This window comes from Macrotis lagotis, chromosome 1 (assembly GCF_037893015.1).
Source record: "Macrotis lagotis isolate mMagLag1 chromosome 1, bilby.v1.9.chrom.fasta, whole genome shotgun sequence".
NCBI lineage: Eukaryota > Metazoa > Chordata > Mammalia > Peramelemorphia > Peramelidae > Macrotis > Macrotis lagotis.
The window spans coordinates 511,371,273-511,396,590 of record NC_133658.1 but is presented as its reverse complement, the minus strand read 5'-3'; the positions used below and the strand labels follow the sequence as shown (position 1 = coordinate 511,396,590).

At 35.7% G+C, this 25,318-nt stretch overlaps 1 protein-coding gene across 1 annotated transcript; it reads right to left on the bottom strand.

The window, feature by feature from the left end:
- Positions 1 to 253: 253 nt before the first annotated feature.
- On the bottom strand, positions 254 to 18,409 carry FUNDC1 (FUN14 domain containing 1). The gene is made up of 5 exons (XM_074214141.1): positions 18,193 to 18,409; positions 16,817 to 16,973; positions 6,771 to 6,846; positions 4,075 to 4,203; positions 254 to 3,148 (listed from the first exon to the last, which is right to left on the bottom strand). The coding sequence occupies exons 1-5, from the start codon at positions 18,218 to 18,220 to the stop codon at positions 3,071 to 3,073; spliced, it is 468 nt and encodes a 155-aa protein (XP_074070242.1). The 5' UTR covers positions 18,221 to 18,409; the 3' UTR covers positions 254 to 3,070.
- Between the last annotated feature and the right edge of the window lie 6,909 nt (positions 18,410 to 25,318).

Below are 25,318 nucleotides of genomic sequence, written 5' to 3'. Positions count from 1 at the left end.
ATTTTTACACATAACTGGAGTAAAATAAAATACTAAATAAATTTTAAAAACAACATGTGCAGGGTGGCTAGGTCAGTGCAGTGGACAGAGCACTGGCCCTAGAGTCAGGAGGACCTGAGTTCAAATCCAGCCTCAGACACTTAATAATCACCTAGCTGTGTGGCCTTGGGCAAGCCACTTAACCCCAATGCCTTGCAAAAACTAAAAACAAAAGAAAATCAACAACAAAAATAAAACCAACATGTGGGCAAGAGCAAATAAATTGCTAAACATTTTAAAAAATGCCTAATTCATATATATGGATTTCTATAGCATTTGTCTATATCACTCATCTGGCACATTACCACGAGTGATTTGTCTCACATTCTTACATTATTATTTAATACTTCAGTTTGTTTTATTTCATCATTAAGGCCAGAAAGTAGGAACTATTTATTGTACTTCTTTATTATTTTTCATAAAGCCTACACATCAAGTGTTAGGTGTTCAATAAATAATTGTTGAATGAAGAACATTTTAGATAGTCTTTATGGATTTTCTCATGCTTATACTGCCTTTTGTTCTAAAAATGCAAATCTGAGTTGTAACACAATGTCAAATGAGAATTCTGTACTGAGTTCAACACAAGGATGGCAAAAATTCCCTGTGTGGCTCTGATCATGACATATCTACTTATCTGTAATTTTTTTATTCCCAAGAAACAAAAATTTAAGGGAATAGCAACAGAAAAGAACCACCAAAGAAAAGTGTTTACAAGTATATTCATTTTAGATAATAAAGTATGGAGTTTATTTAGCCTCCTACCTGAGGCTATCATTGATGTAAAAGAAAAAAATTGAGGAACAACATAAAGAAAAACTTTCAAGATGACAGCTATCAGATTATAACCAATCACAGAAATAATGTTCCATTTTTTTATGCTACGCAAAATGCAAAACATTAACAACTAGAAAACACACTGTGTGAAGCACCTGAAAATTGAAAGGGAAATGAGCTTGAATATATTAGGTCTCTGTATTCTGAACATACTATACTGTTTTAAATTCCCTCATTTTTAATCTACTGCCTACAAAGAAATAACAGTTCATAATACTTTTTTAACACAGGGTAAGGTCACAAGGAATTTAATCTTTAATTAAGTATATATATTGTACTCATTTCCACTGAGAAAATAGCAGGATGCCTCAGGGTTCAATGTGATGATAAATAAGTCAGAAATTTTTGCAATCTTATTCATGTTTTTACATTTCAGATTAGAGTGATCAGCTATTCAATTTAGGCTATAAACAACTTCACAATTATAGACCATCTATGCTCTTCAAACAGCACTGCCCTAATTAAATACTAAAATTGCTCATACTTCCTTGTAAAATAGAGGACCAGAATAGTCGCTTTGTTAAAAATTTGAGCGTTTAAAATGATTTGGAATCAGAAGATCAGAGTTCAAATCTTGTTTTTTTGTTGCTACTACTTTTGTTGCCTGCTACCTACGTTTCCTTTTTTGTTGTTGAGTCATGATAGTTGTAACCAACATTTGAGAACACATTTGGGATTTTCTTAACAAAGATACTGGAATGGTTTGCTATTTCCTTCTCCAGGTCATTTTACACAAGAACAAATTAGGGCAAAAATAGTTTTAAGTGACTTGTCCAAAGTCACATTGTCTGAGGTCACATTTGAACTCAAGTCTTCATGATTCAAGATCCAATACATTATGACACCTAGAAGCTCATATGTGTCTTTAGTCATTTAATCTCCCTGATCCTCAGTTTCCTCATCTGTAAAATGAATGACGTAGACTAGAAGACCTTTAAGGTCCCTAAAATCTCTAAATCTATGATCTATGATCAAATTCAAAAATAAAAATAAATCACTGGCTCAACAAAAAGCAGTGGACTTAAAGTCAGAGAACATAAATCTGACTATGGGGCTTTGCTACTTAATACCTATGTGGCTTTGAGCAAATCAAATCCCTTTTCTTGTTTCTTAGTTTTCTTATTTATAACCTCTGTAAAATAAGGATGACATCAAAACTTCCTTCTTCCATAGCTAAATTCCTGTGACCCTTCCCAAAAGAAGAATTTCCTTCTTCCTAAAGTAATAATGCCAACAATGAAAATGTATTCCAAAGATAAAGAATATATACAGTAAGGTGTGTTTTAAGGATATGACTAAAAAAATTTAATGGGAAAGAAAAGGCATCTGATACAATGAAAAAAATGTACTAGAAAAGAACATTCAAGAATTGTAGCATCATATGATTTCAGCAAATAGGCAGCATGGCATAGTATGTACAGAGGTATCACTCCCGCTGGCTGTGGAACCCTGGGCACATCACTTAGACAATTGTCTTGGGGCACTGAGAGGTTAAGACTCTAGGTTCCAGAGCAACTGCCAATCTGAATCAGTGGAGGTAGTTTCTTCACAGAGGAACTCCCTACACTATGAAATCAGTAGACCAATCCAATAAACTATGTTTGTTGGAAAATAAAATAATCTTTAAAAAATAGCACTAAACAGCAACAGAAAAGTCTGTTTCATTTGCTTTTAATAAGTATCCCTAATCCTTCAATAAAGGTACATTACAATTCTACAGTTTATTGCAAACAGATTTCTTATCTGTTGATATTCAAACTATAATACATGTCATTTAATAATTGGCACTATATAATCTACAGCACAATGGAGAATTTTTTTTAAATAAAGAAAAAATAGCAATGTCAAACCAAAGGTCCTTTTCCCAAGACAATTACATATCTATATCAATAGTTACATTAAAAATGCTAATTTCTGAACAGGCACAGGATTAAAAAGTCATGATGAAAGTTAGCCAGGTTTTGTCCAGAAATGCGATATATACTGCACAGTTTGTTTTATTTTATTTTTTAGCAAATCCTAGTTTGCAAAGCTTCAGAAGGCAAAAGACTAAATTGTTAAGTTTCAGTGCTGTCCAACTAGTTAAGTCTTCTTGCCCAGAAGAATCTGGTGACTGGCACTACTTTTCAAGACAGCACACTGTCACCAACAGTTTTGAAATTGAGTAATCCATCAAGGCAGAACATTCATGTCTTTACGATGCAAGGCCCAACAAGAAGCCGCCCACAAATCCGCTGGATACCACTATGTTCTGTTTGATAAATTCTGTTGACTAAAAAAAAAAAAAATCCTTTTATTAATTGCATAAAATATAAATGTTACCTGCCTTTTTCTAGTTAATTCATTTTCAATAAAAATGAGTTCTCACAGAACTCTGAGTATTCAAGAAATCAAATTTTAAAAAATGAAACACAGGTATGTACAAAAAAGTACAAGGCCCTTATGTTTTCATTTCAAAAGTCCAGGACTCTTAGCTTGTAATGAGGTACCACTGGCATCATGGTAACTCTAGGTAATATCTTGAGTATAGTGAATAAAATTGTTTTAAGAGGTCATTCGTTATCAATCGATTCAAAACAATTCTCTTAAAAGATCTATAGTTTAATCAGTATGGATAAGCTCTTCACTGACAAAAAAATAACCCTTCTAATAAATTAGATAGTCTTCAAGATTTACTTTGCCCCTAAAAACTCAGCACCAGTCAGTGATGAAATTCTTCAAAATAACTGATTCAGAGAAAACAAATTCTATAGCTAGGCCCACTAAAGTCCTACTCCAATATTAACTATTAAATAAATTCCCACACTATATATTTTCATTTTTTTTGAGAATAAAGGAGAAACAGGCATGATGAAAAAGCTTTACATAGGCAACTATAAAATGCTTGAATACACTTAGGAATATTAAAAAATGAACTTGAGTCTTTTAGGCTCATTTTGTGTTGACTCCAACTAAAGAAGGTAACATACTGAACTTAGGACATAGTGAACAAATTTTTAGTACTGATTCAATCAAATTGATTATCTGTCTTGCCCTTCAGCAAAATGTCTCCTTGATCACTATTCCCTTACATTTTTTGTCTCTGCCTAATAAAATGTAAGTTCTTTGAGGACAAGTCTACAAAAACAGTATTATACTTTAGTGTATTTGTTATTTCACTTTAAAAATTCCCTCACAAACAAGAATATTTTATCTTACCTCTTCAATGATGGTATTGATTTCAGGTGCAGCTTTATTTGCTCTTTTTTTAATCTGTCTTTTTGCTTTGTTTACATCCTTTTCAACTCTCTTCCAGTCAACTTGCACATAGCCACTGTGACTAGCAATCTAGGAAAATTTAGCAAAATGATAAAACCAGTCAATCTACTAAGTATAGGGCCACTTATAATGTTTCTATATGGGAAGTCTTTGCTATAATAATAATAATAATAGTAATGATGATGATGATGATGATGATGATGATGATGTTTGTCCCTCATTCTCGAAGACCATAATGTCAGAGAGGTGATGTTATGACAAGCACATGAATAGGATTTAAGTGAGGAGCTGCTGTGCTAAGCCACCAGTTTCATTTTCTCCTCCAGAGCCCTCTGGATCCAGTGGCCAGACTTGGATCAGTATGACTGGAGATGGCCCTGGATGTGAAGCAATAAGGGCGCACAGCTAGGAAGTGTCTGAGACTGGATTCAAATTCCCATCCTCCTGATTCCAAGACCAGTGCTCTATCCACTGTATTACCTAGCTACTCTTTGCTATAATATAAACATTTTAAAGTTAATCCTATAATACTTCCTTTAGGGAAGAGAGCTGGACACGTGAGTATCCAATTACTTATCTAAAGAAAAAAAGGATTGATATAAAAATCTCTATATAAGCTCTAACTACATTTTTACTGCATAAATCTTTTAAGTACAAATGTAAGCAAATGTTTATTATACATCCAAAGAATGTAATGTAGTAGAACTGAACTATCATTATATTTGTGGATGAGGAAAATATCTGTGTAGAGATGGGAATACTTTAGAACATTCAAATAACAAAATCAAAGATAAGAATCAGACTGGCAGTATATAACCAAACCATGTCATCTATTAAGAACCTCTTCTTAGAATTCATCTTATGTAAATCAATTCTTTGCACTTTTCAAAATAATGAAAATATCTGATGCCATCCACAAAGGATGATTTTGAATCCTAGATTTTCTTCTGTTGCAGAATATATTTATCTAGAATAGTTCTTTATATTCTTTTACTTCCTCAGTAAAAACAATTTAAAACTATTTAATGTGTAGATCAAGTAGAAGGTCATATCTTTTTTTTTTGGCAAAATTTCTAAATAGCTGGCACTCAGTTGATGATAAAGCTCAGTGTTTAGCAATCAGTCCAATCTTGGAACTGAAAAGATTTGCTACTTTACTTGAGTCAGGTTTTGCAAGATTTATATTTACTGCTTTCTGATCATGCTGAGGCTATGTATATGGTCATAATTCTTACTTATAGTAAATCAGAATGTTTCCTATACCTGTTTTCTTCTTGTCAACTTCAATCAAGTATGACTGTTAAAAATACCTTAAATTGCAAATTTAGCAACTCACAAAATATTTAAAATTTGCTAAAGATGTTTAAGGAGCTATCATTATACTAAAAGTGGCTGACAGCTATAAGAATTTACAAAGTACTTTAAGCTACAAACTATGCTAACATTTAAGCCTCACAATAATGCTAAGAGGTAGATACTATAGGTATTATCTTCATTTTTTTAAACAAATTAACAAAACTTGAAGCTTAGAGAGATTGAGTAACATGCACGCCTATGACCATATCACTTGTAGGAGGAAGAATTTTAACCTACACTTGAATTATCACATTTTCATTATCTTATTCTCTCCCATGTGTGTGTATGTATGTGTGTGTTTTATATAAAACATAAAGTTACCTGTTATATTATTTCATGTACACAAAGAAACATACTCAATATATAAAGACTGGTTTTATAAGTTACACATTATTTTATAGTCACAATTTATATATACATATATTTCACATACAGTCATTTAATACAGCTAATTTTCTCTTTTAACAGATATTCCAATCCAGATATGGAATACAATGTTAACAAAGGTCTATGTTACTGGGAATATGATAGAGCAACTAACTTAAAATATTAATTCTCCTTCAGTAATGATATAATGATATAAACATAGCAATTTGATAGTAAAGTGACCGTCATAAAATTTCAATAAACCTACATTTGTGGGATGGGCTGGTAAAATTTTAGGTCTCCATCTCTTAACAGAGAGACACGATCTAGTTCTAAAATGTCTAGAAGTACCCAATTTGGCCATCTCCCACTCCATCCAGGGCCACAGTCAAATGTCCTGACATATGACCTGCCAATGTACTCCAAATGATTCTGAAGGAGAGAGTGAGATTGAAGACTTAGCATAGCTCTACCTTGATTAAACCCAATTCATTTGCAAGTCAAGATATCCCCCCTCCTGATGTCACTGGTCATCTTCCAGAATGAAGGACCAACAGCCTTCCCTCTGAGATTATTTCCAACTTCTCTTGTATATATCTTGTTCACACATAGTTGTGCATGTTATCTTCTCCATTAGACTAGCACCTCTTTAAGAGAAGAGATTTATTTTGGCCTTTCTTTGGGCACAGTGCTGGGAGACAGAGTAGATGCCTAACAAATACTTAGTGACTTGTACTAGAGCTTTAATGAATGATTTGTATGCACATATGAAACATATATGGCTGTCAGCATACTGACAGATTTTTATAATTGTTTTGAAAATAAAATGGAAAAAGCTCATTTTTCATTCCACTAACAGCTGTATTTGAGGAATAGCTACACAAAACTAATAACAAAATTTTGAAATCACCAACCTGCAGGAGAAGAAAGCCACCACCCACTGCAGTTGCGGCAAGTTTTCCAACTTTCTGGAATAAAAATCCTGCACACCTTAATTTAAAAAGAAAAGTAGAGAGAAGTAAAAGATTAATGAAATTCTAAAATAATTCTAAAATAATTCTCTAGCTTTCCTGGGAAAAACATTAATTTTATTTGACTATGTAAAGATAGCTTTCAATTCTGTATTACTGGGTCTCTGTACTACTCCCAAGTACTACATACTGTACATGCTAATCCATTCTATTTAATCAATCTTAGTTCTCTATTCTATAAAAGGCAGACTGGTTTCTTTTCATTGTAGATGGGACATATCATACTCATACATAATTTTGCTCAAGCTATTATGATTCCTTCTTTAGATTACTTTCTTTCTTATCTTCTCAACTAAGAAGATTTAACATTCTTAAAAAAAAAAAATGTCCAAGTTCAGTTAAGCTCTACCTCCTCCAGGAAAATCTCCAAATTTACTTAAGCCCACAGAGATCTCTCTCCCTTTTCTGAAATACTACTGAACTGGAGTACATCGAAGCATTTAATTAAACAACTTAAGAAAGCATAATACCATCACAGAAAAGTCTTATCTATCATAACCTTCTAGTATTTCATCTTTTCATTGTTTTTCTTAAATATATTCTTTTCCCTCATTTTGATTTTTAATCCTCCAACCCTCAAATGCCTTCTCCATCTCCTTCTTCACCTTTCTTTCTTACCAGTCTCATTACTCTAATTATCTAATTTAATTCTACCCTCTTGGATACCTTTCTCCATCCATCACAATTTGCCTATATTATTTCCACTACCTTCTTTCTCCTATCCCACTCACAAGCCACTTGTTCAATAGATCTGGAGAAAATCATGCAATCATTTTGAGTGGGTCAAATTCAACTAATCCCAACCAGGCTCTCATTACAGTAGGAATCAATTCTTTTACTCAATCCAATTCTCTATCCCACTCTCCATAATGGATATATTGTAAAGCTTCTTTTCCTCTACTAAAAACTTCTTTTGTATCTACATAAGACTTCCATCTCCTATTACCTCTTCCCTCTAATGTTCAATCTTCCCGTTTTCTTCTCTATCTATAAACTCGACCAAATCTCACTCATTCTTAAAAATCCTCACTAGTCTATGCCTACCCCTGCAAGCTATTATCTTATATCCCATTCTCAACTAAACTTGAAAAAAAATATACATATTGCAATTCACTTTCTTCTCCTATCTCTTCTAAAATTGTACAATTGGTTGATGACTTCATCATTCAATTGAAATTAACCAATTCAAATGATCTCCTAATTAACAGGCCTTTCCCAAACATCCTTCATGATCTCTCTGCATCATTTGACACTAGGATATATTCTCATCTGTTATGTTGCTCTCTCTTGGTTCTCTAAGTTTTTTCCAGTTTCCAAATACCTACTGGACATCCCAAACTCAGTATGTCCAAAATCGATCTCTTCTTTTCATACCAAACTTTCTTCCAAACATCTTATTCTATTGAGGCCACCATCATCCTTAAAATTTGCAAGCTAGGTGTCATCCTCAACTCCTCAATTATTGAGAAGTCAAATCATATCATTGTAACTTCCACAAGATTTCTTCTGTCTATTCATAGAGCAACCACAACTGTTTAGATCCACATCACCTTTCATCTGGACAATTATAATAGTTTACAAAGAGGTATCCCTGCTTCAGGTCTCTTCCCTCTGTAAATCATTCTGCATAGATGCCAAAGCGATTTTCTTAAATCACAAGCCTGACCATGTCATTCCTCTAGTCAATATACTCTAGCAGTTCCTTATCTTTAGAATCAAATATAAACTCTTGCTTAGTACTTGAAAACTAAGATAACTTTTCAATATTATTGCAAATTTCTTATTTCCACACATACTGTAACTGTCCAGTCTCATATTTGGGATTCTATCTCTTACTTCTGGGCTTTTTGTACCTTCCTTCCTCAATTTTCAGGTGTCTTCCTCTAATAGACTGCAAGCTCCATGAAGGCCAAAACTGTCTTTTTCCCATCTGTTTTCCTAAGACTCAGTATAGTATTTGGCACATAGTAGGAATTTAATAAATTTACTATAAATAAAAATATTATATAAATATTTACTAAGTCAGCCAATGAATATTCAATATTCAACAAATACTGATTTACTGATTTTTGTACTAGCTGTACTTATCTGCTTGCCTCCATCATGCACCATCTTCTACAGAAGGCCAACCTAAATTCCCCCAGGTAAGGACATTCTTTCTATAATTACCCAGCATCTATTTTGTACATGCAGTCTCCCCTCCATGCCTCATTAGACTTTAAAATACTTGAGGGAAGGAGATATTTTTTCTTCCATCTTTGAATCCCCTCAGCCTAGTACAGTTCAGAACATGTATCTGGCATTCCCCAGTAAGACAATAAATTTGTGATTGTCGGAAAATGTAAATAAATATTTCTAACAAAAACAATTCATACTTCAATTTTATACAATCCTTAGATTTTAGTGTATTTAAAGCAAGGTATCAATGGTTTGAACAGCAGTCTAACAAAAAAAAAAAAACAAAATGAATCAAATAGTTGGTGTTTCTCTCAGTTTAGTTCCCATGTAGAACACAGCTTTGTCACTCTTCAACTAAATGCTCATCTCAAGTACTAGAAATGTTTTGATACGTTAAAAAAAGATTTAATGTGTACTGAAACTATAAACATAATAACAAATCCACTTTATGATGTGAAAGGTTCATGTCACAAATACTATAATAAAACTGCATGAAAATTATTATAAAAATAAATGCAGTGTAGTAGGAAAAGTATGGAGTCAAGGGCAGATGGTTTCACATCACAGCTCCTCTTCTTCTTTGTTGAAGGACTGTGCCCAACTGTGGCAGTCCAGAAAACATTTTCATTTTCTGGGCCCAGTCTTTCTTAAGGCAGGAGACTTCTGCTCCAGACACTGCCCTCTTCTTTTCTGGAGCTGTCTAAGCATGCTGCTTCCTTGCTAAGAACTCTGACTTCTGATGGAACTTCACCAATTAATTAGCTACCTACCACATCAGAGAAAATCCCATTCCCACCCCCCCACCCCTGACAGAAAATACTTAGCACTACCCTATAAAACACTTGACCCTTTCCAAGATGATCTCTGAGCCACCATGTTGAATGGAGTGGCCTACAGTGACAAGAGCTTGGTGTAATGATTCCCTAAGGGGATAACGAATTGTATAATGAATTCTCTCCTTCATAAATGTGCTGAAGATGACCTTGCTCCCAAAGGCACTGAAAACATCTGTAACTAAAACCTTTTCATCTTTCTTCATTTTATCCTGGAAATATTACCTTGCCAACCCAGTTGAGGGTGGATATTATACTACTTCATTTGTTGCCCTTCTTCCTCCCTTCCTACTCTCAGCATTAAGCCCCAAATTTCTTCTTTAAATATCCCAAATAAAGGTCTACTGTATTAGCCTAATTCTTCTATAAAGTTCCCCTTAAGTCTCAAATAAATGGAGCAAATTCTCTTACCAGAATCATGCAATTTAAAAGTTGGAAGAGACCTTGGCAATCACTAGTCTATCTCATAAAAGAAAGGACTTTAAACAGGACAAATGGCCTCTATTCAAAGGCTTTTTTTTAAAGGATAATCTCACCACTTTTTAAGGTAACCCAACCTGATTTTGGATAGCTCTAATGATGAGTAAGTTTTCCCTCACCTCAAACTTAAATTTTCTTTTTTTTTTTTTAACTTAAACCTTAAGCTTTTGGCTCTACACTCTGGGGCCTAACAGAAAAAATCAAATCCCTCCTCCTAATGATAGCCATTCAAATACCTTAAGACAGACCAACATGATACCTACTACCCTTCCCTTCCCTCAAAAACCTGTCTCCTATTTCCAGCTCCATCAAATGATCCTTTTATTAATGAATTCAAGGCCTCATCCAACTTATTGTCCTAAACTAAAGGCTTTCCAGATAATCAATGTTCTTCTTAAACCATAGTGTCTACAAACAAACACAAACTAAGGTCTGGTAAAGTCCTAGGACAAGAGGTATTATTGGCATTCTATTCTTAAAAGCAATGCCTTACTTAATGCAGTTTAAGATTGTATTAGCTTCTTTAATTGCTACAACATGCTGCTCACTTATGGAACTTGCAGTCCACTAAAAATCCCAATCTTTCTTTAGAACTGCTGTATAACCAGACTTCCCTCATTTTATTTATTAAAAAAAAAATTTAAAGCAAGTTTAAGACTTTTCATTTACTGTAGTGAACTTCATCTTACTCTCTAGTAATTGTTGCTAACCTTTTGTTTCTAGCTTACCATTCTGGAGCTGTTTTAAATTCATTTCCTTTTTTTTTTTTGTAAATAGTATTTTTTCCAATTACATGTAAGATAGTTTTCAACTGTGAACTCATTTTCTGAGAAAATAGACTGGTTTGTTTAAGAATCACTCCCATAAGCCTTTCAAAAATTCTCTGCTGAGCCTTAAGCAACTTAAAAAATAAAAGTCGTAACAACCAGATTTAATTTGTTTAATCTATATATCTAAAAAATAAGGAAAAATAAAGATCCATTATAACCTTAAGATCTGAACTAACAACTGTCCAAATGTGTGCTCATTATATGCTTCTTCAGACATACCACAGCAGAGTAGCTTAAGAGAACTTGAAGACAACAAGACCTGAGCGTACAGCCTGCCTCAGATATTTTCTGAATGACTCTAGGCAAATCATTTAATTGCTATCTGCCTTCATATCCTATTGTGTAACATGGGGATAACATCTACCTCAAATAAGATCATCTAAGTTCATTCAGTACTTTGCAAAACGTAAAGCATCATAAAAATATCTGCTATTATATTATTCTCAAATACAATTCTCTATAATGAATAGACCATATTATCATTTTTTAAATTCTTTAACCAAAAAATGCAACACATCTTCAAAAGACTACAGTCTGTTTTAAAAAAAAAATCATTTCTTGGGGCAGCGCAGTGGATAGAGCGCCGGCTCTAGAGTCAGGAGTACCTGGGTTCAAATCCGGTCTCAGACACTTAATAATTACCTAGCTGTGTGGCCTTGGGCAAGGCTACTTAACCCCATTTGCCTTGCAAAAAACCTAAGAAAAAAAAATCATTTCTCTCATTATAAAAACCTTTTATTTATTTATTTTTCCTAATACTAATATTGGTTCTTGATATCTCAACTAAGTTTTTCCTATCCATGTGTTTAAATAACCTAGGGTTATTTCTAAAAATGCAGAAATAATAATCTTGCTATAACATTTATGTGGGCACAAAACCTGCAGCTTTATTCCCTGATGATTTTACTGTCATCTCCAAACATGAATGCTTCTGATTTTTTCATATCTATTCCTCTCCACCTACACACTGACTCAGATTCAAATTAACAAAACTGTACCAAAATAGGAGAAAATCCACATACAGCCAACAGAAGCATGACAAACTACACTAAAAACCTGGGCTAAAGACCCTGAGTTAAAAGATCTACCCAACAGGTTGAAGATAGTTTAAAACTGGTGCTTTTTTATTCCCTACACACATCTATGGAATGAACTATGTTCTTAATTATTCTCCACTCCTGCATATACTGCTATAGTCCAATAACAGAATTTAGCACATGTAAAAAGGAATGAAAAGGTCCTCCTCTACTAAATCATCAGACTGTTTGAGTAAGAATGTCTAATTTTTCTTCATGGGTCCATCAAAGTTTGAACTGAGTAAAGAAAAGCTAGATACCTTGGAAAGATCTATTTTTGCTTAAAACAGACATGAAAAATAAACACAATGTTACCAATGTGGATACAAAATTCAAGATGAATAACAGAAAAGGAAACATACCAAGATCTTGTGGGGAAAATCTCCTAATTTATACACTTGCATTTAAAATTATAACTTTAAGTATAAATAAATGTCTAAATCAGCTATCTGCACAAAATAATTTAATTATTTCACAAGGTATTCATCATTTGTCAATAGATATTCCTAAATATTTTAAGAATAATCATCAGAAAAGGTCCAATCCAATTCAATAACCATTGGACCTGGAGTCAGAAAGACCTGAGTTCAAATCTAAGCTATGTTGACACCTGGCAAGTCACTTAACCCTATTTGTCTTAATTTCTTCATTTGCAAAACAATTTGGAGAAGTGGCGGCAAACTGCTCTAATATCTTTGCCAAGAAAACCTCAATTAGGATCATGAAGAGTCAGATACGATTAAAACAACTGAACAACATGTGCATTGCATACATCATGTTTTGGACACCAGATAAAAAAACAAATCTGGAGGGGAGAACTCTTCACACCCAAGGAGCTTTTAAAAAAAAAAAAACAAATGAACTCATATTTAATAGCTAGCAAGTTATTTAATATTAGTTTTCTCGTTTGTAATATAGGGTTAGTTATACCTACCTCCCAGGTTTGTTGTGAATATAAAATGAGATACTATTTGTAAAGTGTTTTGTATTTTTACAAACTTTAAAGAGCTATATGAATACTATTATTGTTTATTATCTGTTTTTCCCCCTCTCCCACTGCCCCCCAATTCCTAAACATTGGCAAGTGCATAAAATTGAGCTCAGTGATGAATAGGGAACTGGGAACTGTGAGTGGTTACAGGAAAGAGTTTACATTCTACTTTAACATGTAAATAAATAAGCATAGACATAATATAAAAAGAACATTAAAACTTAATAAGATTAAGAGATAGAAACTTAAGGATTATAAAAGACAGGATGGGGTATAGTCTTTCAAAAGCACAAAGTTCATTAAACAAATAGATGAGGATAGTATCTATATAGTGTATGAGAGGAAGGAAGGCTAGAGCTATAGTGCAAAGAGCTTCAAATGCCAGATGGAAGTGTTTATTTTTTATTTAAAAGGTGATAGAAGAGCCCAAAAAGTTCTTGACTAGGAGAGTAGTCATGGTCAGATGTGGGTCTAAGGAAAATGATTTGGAGATTTGTGTGGAAGATAGACTAGAGAGGGGACAGACTGGAAACCAGGAGGGAGATGATAAAAGTGTGAAGCAGGCTATGTAAAGAGACAGAAAGACATAAAAGTGAGTAATGTAAAAGTAGAATTGACAAGACTGACAAGTGAGGATGGAGGGAGAATGAAGGATCAGGAGGTCTGAGGTAACAAACAAGGTGATAGGAGGGAAGATTGTGAATAGACCAAAATGAAGAAATTTGGAGGAGAGATAAGTTTGGAAGGAATAGTTCCATTTTGAACTAATGAGTTCCAGATGCCTATGGGTCATCCCATTAGGGATCCTGAGGGCCTGAAGCTCAAGAAAGAGAAAATGGATAGAACTAGAAATGGCAATTATATATAAATACAAAAGAGAAAAGAAGAGGAGCCAGTACAGACATCACAGGCAAAGTTAGGTAGCCAGAGATAACAAAGGAGATTAAGAAAGAATGGTTAGGTAAGTAGAAAAGAATTAGTAAACAGCAGTGTCACAAAAACTCAGGGATAAGAGGGGTTATGCAGAAGGAGATATTCAACTTTCACATGCCAAAGACAGGTCAAAGAGGATGAGGACTAAGAGTAGGTCAACCCATTTAGCAATTAAAAGATCTTAAGAGGTACATTACTGCGCTATACTAAAATAATGATTTGGAATAGTGCATATATGTCAGGTTTTTTTTTTATTTATTGATCAATTTTGCTTCATTTCTTTTTCTCTTCCTCTCAATTCTTTTTTGTAAGGGATAGTTCTTTAGGATAATGGAAAGGAAAAAGGGAAAAATCCAAGCTACCTAAAAATAAGTTATATCAATAAAAACCTATCTTAAAAAAAGATTATTAGTAACTATCCAGAAGAATTTTAGTTGAATAGTGAGGTGGAAGATAACTGGAAAAAGGCGAAAAAGTAGGCGTGAGAAAAATAAAGTCAAGAAATATAAAAAACTTTTTCTATGAGTAGGGCTGAAAAAGGAAGGAGAGATATAAAATAATAGGTTGAGGGGAACAACAGGGTCACATGGAAGTTTTTTAAGTTAGTCAGCAGGAAAAAAGATTGGAAAAGGGAGGAGGGCCTAGATAAGGCCAAGGAGTTGGCCTTGATGAGAAGAGACAGGTCTCTTCATCAGAGACAAAGAAAACAGGAGATGACTTCATGAGGGCTGGGAGTTGGAAAAGAAGGGAATTCATGGCAGAATGCCTCTTTTTTTAAAAAAAAAAAAAGTCAAAGTCCTTTAGGGTCATCTGAGCATAGGAAAGGAATGAGCAGTGAGGCTAAAGAAAAGATGAAAATTTTACAATAGCTACTGGAAGGAGTACCAAAGAGTCAATAGGAAAGAATAAAAATAATTATATAACAGCGAAGATTCAATTACATGTTTGGAATGGGCCTGGTCAGCAAACTTATATGACTTCCTCCAAGACTGTGCCTTAGCAGGTAAGTGGGACTGGAGGGTGAGGTGTAATGTAGGGATGAGGTTTGGCAAGGCTTGAGTGGCGATAAAACAAGAGGGAAAGGGATTTTAGAGTCATAGATTGGTTATTTATAGGATCAAGGTAAAAAAAATTGAGGAATATTAGTCTAAAGAAGAGAAGAAAGCCTGGGAAAGCAGGGGACTATGGAGGTCAAAGTAAAGACCACAGGAAGGTTTAGAAGGAGTAAAGTGAAAGATGGATGTGACAAAATAAAGCATTTCAGAATCTTGAGTCAGAAAGATTTAACATTTATGGGTCATGATAGTATAATGAGGATGATAATCCATGTGTGGCTGAGATGGGATAACGGTACATATGGTGACAAGAGCTGAGAAGATTGATGAAATAGGAAGTCAGCAGGTGGTTGAGAAGATATCAAGACAAGTTCTCAAGTACAAGGTCAGAGTTGTAGCAGAAAGACTGTGAGTCAGTTGATGAACTATGCACTAGTCAAATAAATGTCAAGAGAATTTAGAAAGGGTGATTTATTTAGATTTTGTGAACTTGAAAAAGCATTGACTATAAAAGGAAGAACAGTTGCTGAGTGAGAGAAGCAGAGGGAAGATCTAGCATATCAGAAGGAACTTCTAATCTAAAATATCAGGGGCCAAAATAAAAAGGTACATATGGTTTGGGTGGTCATAGATGCAGCAATGGGGGAAACCAGGTGTCTTTTGAGAGCAAGAAGATGGAAGATTGTGCCAGAAACAATCTATGAAAGGAAGTTTTGTAAATGAAAATATTGGTTCCTCAAGAAACAATGGAAAGAGAGGGTAGAACCAGAGAGGGACTCAGAAAAGAGCTCAGGTGGATGAGAAATGTTAACAAGAAGGGGGGATTTAGACAACCAGCCAGGTTATCTTAGTCAAGGAATTAGGAGATGAAAGTTAGAAAGCAAAAGGGTGGAGATACGGCACATTTTGGCTGGGGGTGGGGTGGGGTGAGAGGGGTTATATCTCCAAGATCTCTTGACTGAGAGGTAGAAAGAAGAATCAGTTACTTCTATCTCAAACTGGAGGATAGGAAGAAAGGCCAAATATTTATCTTAACTTGGGTGAGAAGTTAAGACAAGTATCTGAGAGAGTGTGATCATGGTTTATAATTTTTCCAAGACAAAAGAGTAAAACACATAGTTCGTTTAGCAGTATTAGTGAATAGATTCTTTGATTACCTCCACTATTCACTTAAAAGCCCAAATTAAACTGCTGTAAAACTGACTGCAGTTATTACAATATTACAATTATGAATATGGCTGATGTATCTATTTCCATTTGGATACATCTTACTTTATTGAAAAGGCAGTCTTTAACTATTTTTTTTGGTCCTGACTTGTGATTTCATCTAAGAACAAAGTCCTAAAAATCAAGGTCAGGGAATAGTCTACACTTATAGTCTGGAGGTACTGAGAGGTTAAAGGACTTATCCCTGGTCCCAGAACAGCTATGTTTTTAGAAGCAGGGCTTGAAAATCCAAGGATATTTTGTCAAATTATTTGTCCTAGTTAAGTATAAACAAGTCTTAAAGAGTCACTGACATCCTACAAGATTAAAAACTGTTATATTCTCACCATCCAGTGACTCCACCCATAACAATCTGAGTAGCTACAGAATATTTCTCTACAATAGGTCCAGAGCTGTGGCCAAATACACGGTTCCACCAGTGGTGTCTTCTTGCATACTCTGTTAAATCCAGGACTTCGTATGAGTCATCATCACTGTCATGTTCTTTCAAGAGAGGGAAAAAAGGGAAATACAGACATTAAATTCAGTCAAAAGAAATACTCCTTATATAGGCTTCTTTTTAAAATGATCACTATTTCTAGTAAAAGTTTTTCTGAAAAATCTTAAATTTTTTATTTTTTAATATCTAATTCCAAATGCCAGTCCCTTTCTCTCTTTAAATGTATATGTCTAGGGCAGCTAGGTGGCGTAGTGCATAAAGCACTGACCTTGGAGTCAGGAGTACCTGGGTTCAAATCTGGTCTCAGACACTTAATAATTACCTAGCTGTGTGGCCTTGGGCAAGCCACTTAACCCCATTTGCCTTGCAAAAACCTAAAAAATAAATAAATAAATAAATAAATAATGTATATGTCTGTATCACATCTCAGTGTGCATATAAAACTTTGATCTTTGAGTCCCTACTATAAAAGGTGATAGCAACATTCCATATACCTATCACAAAAACTTACTGAAATACCAGGTGAAACTAAGGGCGATTTAAATGGTACAAAAATTCATCATTCTTACTGAATATGTCTATAGAAGTGGTCATCTATGCAAGGCATTTATTAGTTGATGGTGGTATGCCTTATAATAAACTAGTGACAAAGGAGAAAGGGCAAAGGTGAATTAGATATCCTTTTTTTGGGGCAAAATGAAGTTTTCTTTTTCAAACAATTAAAGGGATCCAGATTGCCCAGAAATATGAGAAATTTAAATGCCGGTGCGAGGGACTGAAATAAACATGAATAGTCCCGAAGTATATCGATATAGTTTATAAGAAACTTAAACTAAGGAAGAGAAGAGATGTTTGGGGGTTTTTTTGGATTTTTTTGAAAGGGAGGTAGAAGGGGGTTGGTAAAGACAAACAAATCCAGGTGTCACGACAGTTAAAACTGCATTAAGATCTTTGAGGCACCCTTTAGATTAAGGAGGGAACACCGGGGTTGAGTGCTAGGGGAGGGGCTGTGAGCAGGCGGGCACCCCAACAGGGGTAAAGGGAAGCTGGGGGAAGCGAGGGCATGGGGGCTGGCACCCCTGCGGGGCAGGTGGCAGGAGGGGGATGGGGCTGCGCAGGCAGGGAAGAGTGGAGGTGCACCCCAATGCTTGCGGAACGGTCCCCCGGCTCGGGGTGCAGGCGGGTCCGGGCAGCGGGGAGCTGGGGGGCGGGGAGGGAAGGGGCAGACAACTGCTTCCATCGGGGCCCCTCTGGGCCGCTCACCTGTGGGACGGGGGTTCCTGGTCGCCATGATCGCGCCGGCGGCCTGTAGTCCAAAGACCCCCACCCCCGCCCCTAGGAGCCCCCTGTGCGGGCCTCTGGCCCCGCCACTCTAGGGGCCGCTCTACCCTGAGAGAGAAGGGGGAGGGAGAGGAGTCCGACTCTATGGTCGTCTTCCGCCTTATCCAGCTCTTCTTTCTTCTCCTTGACCCCTGCCCCGCCCCCCGGCATTAGTCTTCCTGCGCGTGCGCAAACTCTGGCGCCCGGCGGGATCTCGGCCCGGGGCGGCCACCTCGCGTCGCCCCGGAGGCTTGTGGGAATTGTAGTCTCGGTGAGCCGAGCCTACGGGGATGCAGGATGGAGGAGAAGCGTCCACTTCCGGAGAGCGTCCTGGCGGCCCGCGGCCACTTCCGGAAGAAAGCCGCCAGATGTTCGGGACGGTCCAGTTCAGTTCCATGCATATTCATGAAGCGCCTCCTGTGTGCTACAGAAAAGAGGAACCGTCTCGCCATTCCCCTCCAAGAGGTCGTGACTGGGGAGGCCACGTGCAAGCCAGGAGAAGCAGGTCATGACGGAATCCACCCACCCCCTTGCCTTGCAAAAAAACAAAAATAATAATAATGACCTAGCTGATGGCCTTGGGCGAGCCACTTAACTCCATTGCCTCCCCCCCCCCAAAAAAAAACCTAAAAAAAAATAATAGTTACCTAGATTGTGGCCTTGGGCCAGCCACTTAACCCCATTGCCTTGCAAAAACCTAAAAAAAAAATTCAGTTCTGGGGGAAAAGTCCCCCTAGAAAACATTTTTTTAAATAAATAATATAAGCACCTTCTGGGTAAGTGTGAGACTTTGAAAACTAAAAAAGAACCATTTGAAGAAGGCAGTTTAATTCTGTCATTTTTTTTTTTCATTTGTTCCCCTCCAGCCTGCCCCAGCCTCTTTAGATACTGATGTGTATTTTCCTACAAAAGGAGGAAACCACAGCCGGATAGCTTAATTTGATCATTGGAATCAATGATTCCCTCCATCTGCCTAGACTTCATTCCCCCTCTCATCATCACCATCACCACCTCTGATTATCCCCCACTATCCCCAGTTTCCCAATCTTTACAGGATATTTATTTATGCCTTCTCTGAAAGCCTACATAGATCTTTCTAACAAAATAGAGATATTACTTTTAGTTCTTTTGATTTAAAAGACTGAGAACAGGGGCAGCTAGGTGGCACAGCGGATAGAGCACCAGCCCTGGAGTCAGGTGGACCTGAGTTCAAATCCAGCCTCAGACACTTACTAATTACCTAGCTGTGTGGCCTTGGGCAAACCACTTTAACCCCATTTGCCTTGCAATAAATAAATAAACAAATAAAAAACTGAGAACTTAGGAAAAAGGGTAAGTGAAGTGGGAGTGGTAATAAGACAGGGAGAAAGTGGCAGGTTAATCAGTGAAACAAACTGCAGCAGAGGGCACTAAAAAGATGCAGAAGTGAGACTGTTTCCATCACTCAGATCGCCCATGGGATTATGTATGTTAATGTAGGGATGGAAAAGAATTTGTTTCCCAATCCTCAGCTCTATTAATGTAGTCACAGAAACAAAGACTAAAAAGTTGTTAGACCAACTTTAAAAAATGAGGCCGCACCCGGTGATCCCTTTACGAGGTGCAAACAAGTCCCTGTCTGAATTTGAAAGAGAGCCTGGTCATTGGCTGAGAAATAATTGACCACACCCCTTAAAAACTTTTGAAGCAGCCAAACCTAAAATAATTTTAAAGAGTTGACCCCTTGAACCCAGAGACATTTAGAACTGGCAAAATAATGAGAGCTTTTATGAGAAGCTGTACCCAGGAGCGCAGTTGACCAACTAACCCAACAAAAAAACAGGATTCCCCACTAAAAGAAAGGATATTAGGGGCAGCTAGATGGTACAGGGGATAGAACACAGTCCTGGAGTCAGGAGGACCTGACTTCAAATTTAACCTCAACTTAGTTGTGTGAGCTTGAGCAAGTCACTTAACTCCACTGCCTTGCAAAAATCCCCCCCCAAAAAAAAACTAAAAGAAAAGATATTCTGGACCTGCAGTATTTGAAGACATAGTTACTTTGACAGCATACTTATGTGTATACATATGTGTACTTCAATATAATTGTGCTGTAACTAAACCCACAAGATATGTTTATTTGATGGGAAAGAATGTCCAAGGTTTATACAAGAAGTGTTATATAGCTAGCTCTATATGTGTTATTTGGTGAAACTGTTGTGTTGGGCCAGTTGATTGTTTATGAGATGCAAACTGGGGGTGGGAAATGAGGCATATTGTTCTTGAGAGTACAGAGTATCCTATGTCCCCAACCTGCAAACTAGTAAGTGAGAATTGAGGAATGCTGTTGATCTGATCACCAAGCTAACCAAGCAAGTTCAAGGAGAGACTCACCCTGAAAAATGTTTTGAAGTTCTATTATATTAGCAACTCATTGTACATTTAAGCAAAACAGTATCCACCAAAGGAAAAAGACAGCTAAATCTTAGTTTGCTGTTTCAGCTTAATTTTATCTCAAATCAATATTCTGCCTCTGCTTTGCTGAACTTTGCTTTTCAAATTCTGAGTTATCAATGCCAAGACATTTGTGCTACTGAAATCTTACCCTCCTTGAAGAAAGCAAATCTAAGATTGTTTGGAGATGGCATGTTAAACAAAAATCCAATTATTGTGTCAGTATAGGGAGAGAAAAGAGAGTTCAAGGTTGTGTCTGGGAAGAAGTAGGCTATGTGGGATGAGGTTATATGTGGAATGGGCAAGAAATTCAGTTCTCTTGATTGTTTAAAATTCTCAGAAATAGATAAAACTAATTTTTTTTCCTTAACCTTGTTCAATGTTTTCAGTTTTTACTTTGATGAATTTGTATGGGCTTATAGTAAAAATGCTGGCTCTGTGAGTGGCTCTAAAGTAGGCTAGTAGAAGCTAGTACATAAAGCTATGTAAAAATGAAAATGGGTTGTCCCATAAAGGAGAGTTAGAAATTTTCAATAAGAAATTGGATGTGTTAAACGCATACCCAGATGTGCCATAGAAGTATGGGGAATGAAGAAGATTGTAGATTAGATCACCATACAAAATGATTTGAAACTATCTTGGCAATTTTTCCTATCTGAATTTCTAATAAGCTACTCTTCCTATACATTTGGCAATAATACAAGAATAGTTGACATTTTTATTGTGGATTAAAGTAGACAAACTATTTTTAAATGTTTTCTTCATTTGATCCACATGACAATACTTTAAATAAAAATATCTGTTTTTAAAATGATGAAACCAACACACAAGGATTATGGCTTGCCAACTGTCACTGTCTTGAGTGAAATCCAAATTTTTGTGACTCCAAGATCTATTCTCTACCTTATTCCATGCTCTGTTGAATTAGATTAGCCCTTTTTAGCTCATAAATTTCCCAGTTTTATATTAATTTCCTATGTGTCAGCTTTTTGTAGGGGTCATTTCCCTTTTAGACCAGCAAATTTGAATTTATATTATGAGGGGCCAAAGCCTTTTCAGATATGAGTGATTTATTCTACTCTTTATAGGCAAGATTTTCTTCTAGTTTGCAGAGATGAAGATTGGGAGGTCTCTTAGCACTGAGGGGCACAACCCTAAAGAAGAGCTGAAAGTGAATATAAAAGAAACTATCCTAGGCTACCTATTCCTGAAAGAGCACAAGTAAGTATCCCCAGTTGATTGGAGCCTAAGAGATTCTTCATTGAGATGTAATAAGCTGACTAACCTAGTAATCAAACAACTCTCCAACAGAAGCCAAGGTCTGTTATTAACCCTTCTGTTTAAAGAAAGAGAAGATATTAAGACCCAACGTTTCCAGAGTTGTTTTGGCTATATGATTTCCCTTCTTATGTGTCCTCACTAACAATTATTTTAAGTTTATGACTGCTCTCCTTCATGAATACTGTATTTGTGCAACATATGCCCTACACTGAGAAGCATAAATATTTTGCACCAATGCTTTTAATAATTCTATTTGAGTAAATAATGCACTTATAAGAGCTAATTGAGTCTTTTTGGTTGATTGTTTATGATATACTGTTGGAGGCTTATGAACCATGTTGTGGGAGTAGGCATCCACTACTTTGCCCTAGAATTTGATACAGTAGTTTTCTGGGGAACCCAAAGTGTGTGAGTACAAGTTTGGGGAAGAGGGGAATTGGAAGAATATATGGTGGTAGTAAATCACAAGAAACTAAGAGCTAAGATGGTGATACAAAGGTAGCAAGCTCCCAGAGTCTTCTCAAAACAACTTAATGAATCCTCTAAACAGATTCTAAAGCAACAAAACCCACCAAAAAAAAAAAAGTGAAAACTATTCAGTCAGATATCTTGGAGGAACTTAAGGAAAAGATCTGTCTCCTGGATAAAAGATTAGTATAGCCTAGAGTAGTCAGGAGAATTGAGAAGTCAATAAGAGCTTTTAACTACAGAACAGCTAAGGTCCTTACACAGCTCTGCCAGTAGTGAGGGTCCCAAATCCATATCAGTAAGGTTTTGAGCCCTGGGAAGTTGGTTCAGATTGGGCTACCTTAGCACAAGGAGCAAATCAGGAATATCAGAAATGCCAGAGTGGAAAGTCAGGGACCAGAACCCTAGTCCCCCAAAAAAATAAGCTTGGGATTATAAAGCCTATATCATAGGAGGAGAGAAAAAAAATTACTAACCATTGACAGCTGCTGTTCTGATGGGGTGATTTAAAACACCAACTCAAAAGAGGCAAGCAGTGACAAAATACATGTAAAGAATTCTAAAAAGGACTCTTGGAAGGGCTCAAAAAATTATAAAAAATCAGAGAAGAGAGGAAGAAGAAAAATGGAGAAAAAAATGAGTCTTGCAGGAAAATTATGAAAAATTAACTGAAGAAAGCAATAATTTTCAAAGTAAAACTGATTAGCTGGAAAATAAAATTAACCAACTGGAAAAGAAAAAAATGCTAACTAAGAAAATAAAACTTTAAAAACTAGAATTAGACAAATTGAAATAAATGACTTTGTGAGACATCAAGATTTCATCAAACAAAACCAAAAAGTTGAAAAAAATAAAAGAAATGTAAAGTACCTCTTAGGAAAAATAACTGACCTGGAAAATATATCCAGGAGAGATAATCTGAGAATTAAATCTACCTGAAAGTTAATAGAAAAAGAGCCTGAACAATATCACATAGGAAAATATGCTAAATATCCTAGAACAAGAAGATAAAATAGTTCTTGAAAGAATACATTGATCACCCCCAGAAAGAGACCCCAAAATAAAAACTCCAATGAATATTATAGCCAAATTTCAGAATTCTCAATTAAAGGAGAAAATAAGCAGCCAAAAAGAAGTAATTTAAATATCAGGGATCCACAGTTAAGATTATGCAGGATTTATCAGCTTCAACATTAAAAGATTGGAGGGTCTGGAATATGATATCCCAAAGAGCAAAGTAGCTTGGATTAAAACCAAAAATCAACTACATTGCAAAATTCAGCATGTTCTTTCAAGGGAAAAGATGACTTTTCAATGAAATGGAGGACTTTCAAACTTATGTTATAAAAAGACCAGAACTGAACAGAAAATTTGATCTTCAAATACAAGGTTCAAGATATACATACAAAGCTAAATGGAAGGCAGTGGAGGAAGAAATGTTATCTTGAGAACTGTAATTCTCTTAGGACAAAGGGATGTGATGTGATCAAACTTTTAGTTCTGCAGTGATTTTTCTTTACATGATACTTTATCTCATGAGAATTGTATTTCTATAGAAGGTATTTAAAAAGGTGCAGTTATAATTGATTATAATTTGATGATGTTTATGGCTCTTGAGAATTGTATTTCTAATGGGATAGTGTGCTTAAATAGAGTATACTTGGTCAGAGGTTGTGGGTATGAAGTGATTATCAGGTAATGTTGCCTATCAATCAATCAGCCCTTGAGAATTTATAACTTATCAGGACAGATAAAAGGAGTATATCTTGATAGAAGTTGTGGACATAAAACAAGATTGAAACAAGACATTAAAAGAAAGATTATACTAGAAGATGGCAAGGTATTAGAGGTTAAATAACACCACATGAAGAGTCACAAAGGCCTATTAAAGTAGAGAGAAAGAAGAGATGGTGAGAGTCCTGAATAAATCTTACTCTCAACAGATTCAGCCCAAAGAGGGAATGACATACATTCCCAATTGGATTTAAAAATTTATCCTATCCTACAGGGAAATGGTAGGAAAGGGGAAAGAAAGAAGGAGTTGATAAAAAGTGAAAGTAAAAGTAAAGATAAAGGTAAAAATAAAAGTAAAAAGGGAAAGAGAGAAAGAAAGGGGAAAGAACTGATAGAAAGGAGGGCTGATCAAATGACAGCAATCAGAAGCAAAACCTTTGTGCGGAAAGATAAGGGGAAAGGAAAAAGAAAAGTATAAATGTGGAAGATAGTATGGAAGGAAATAGTAAACATAACTGTAAATGTGATTAGGGTTTGTTTTTTTTCTCATTTTTCCCCCTTTCTAAGTTCTTTCACAACATGACTAATATGGAAATGTGTTAAACATGAGTGTACTTGTACAACTTTTACCAGACGATTTGCCTCCATGAGAAGGAAGGGAAGGTAGTTGAAAAATGTGGAATCCATAAACTTGCAAATAGATGAATGTTGAAAACTACCTTTGCATGTAATTGGAAAAAGAAAGGGAAAAAGAAATCATGAGGGACACAACTTCAGAAAAGCCTGAAAAGACTTGCATAAACTGATACTGATTGAAGTAAACAGAACTAGAAGAACATTGTTCTCACTAGTAGCAACACTGCATGATGATCAATCATGATGAACTTGCTCTCAGCAGTGCAATAATCAAAGACAGTTCTACAGTATGTCTGATGGAAAATATCCACATCCAGAGAAGGAATGATGAAATCTGAATACAAACCAAAGCTTACTTTTTTTCAGTTTTTAAAATTTTGTTTCATGTATTATGTGTTATTTTTCTCCTCTCATGGCTTTTTCCCTCTCTTTTTGATTTGATTCACCTTTTACAGCATGATTAATATGGATTTATGTTTGATATAATTATACATGTATTATCTATATTAGATTGCTT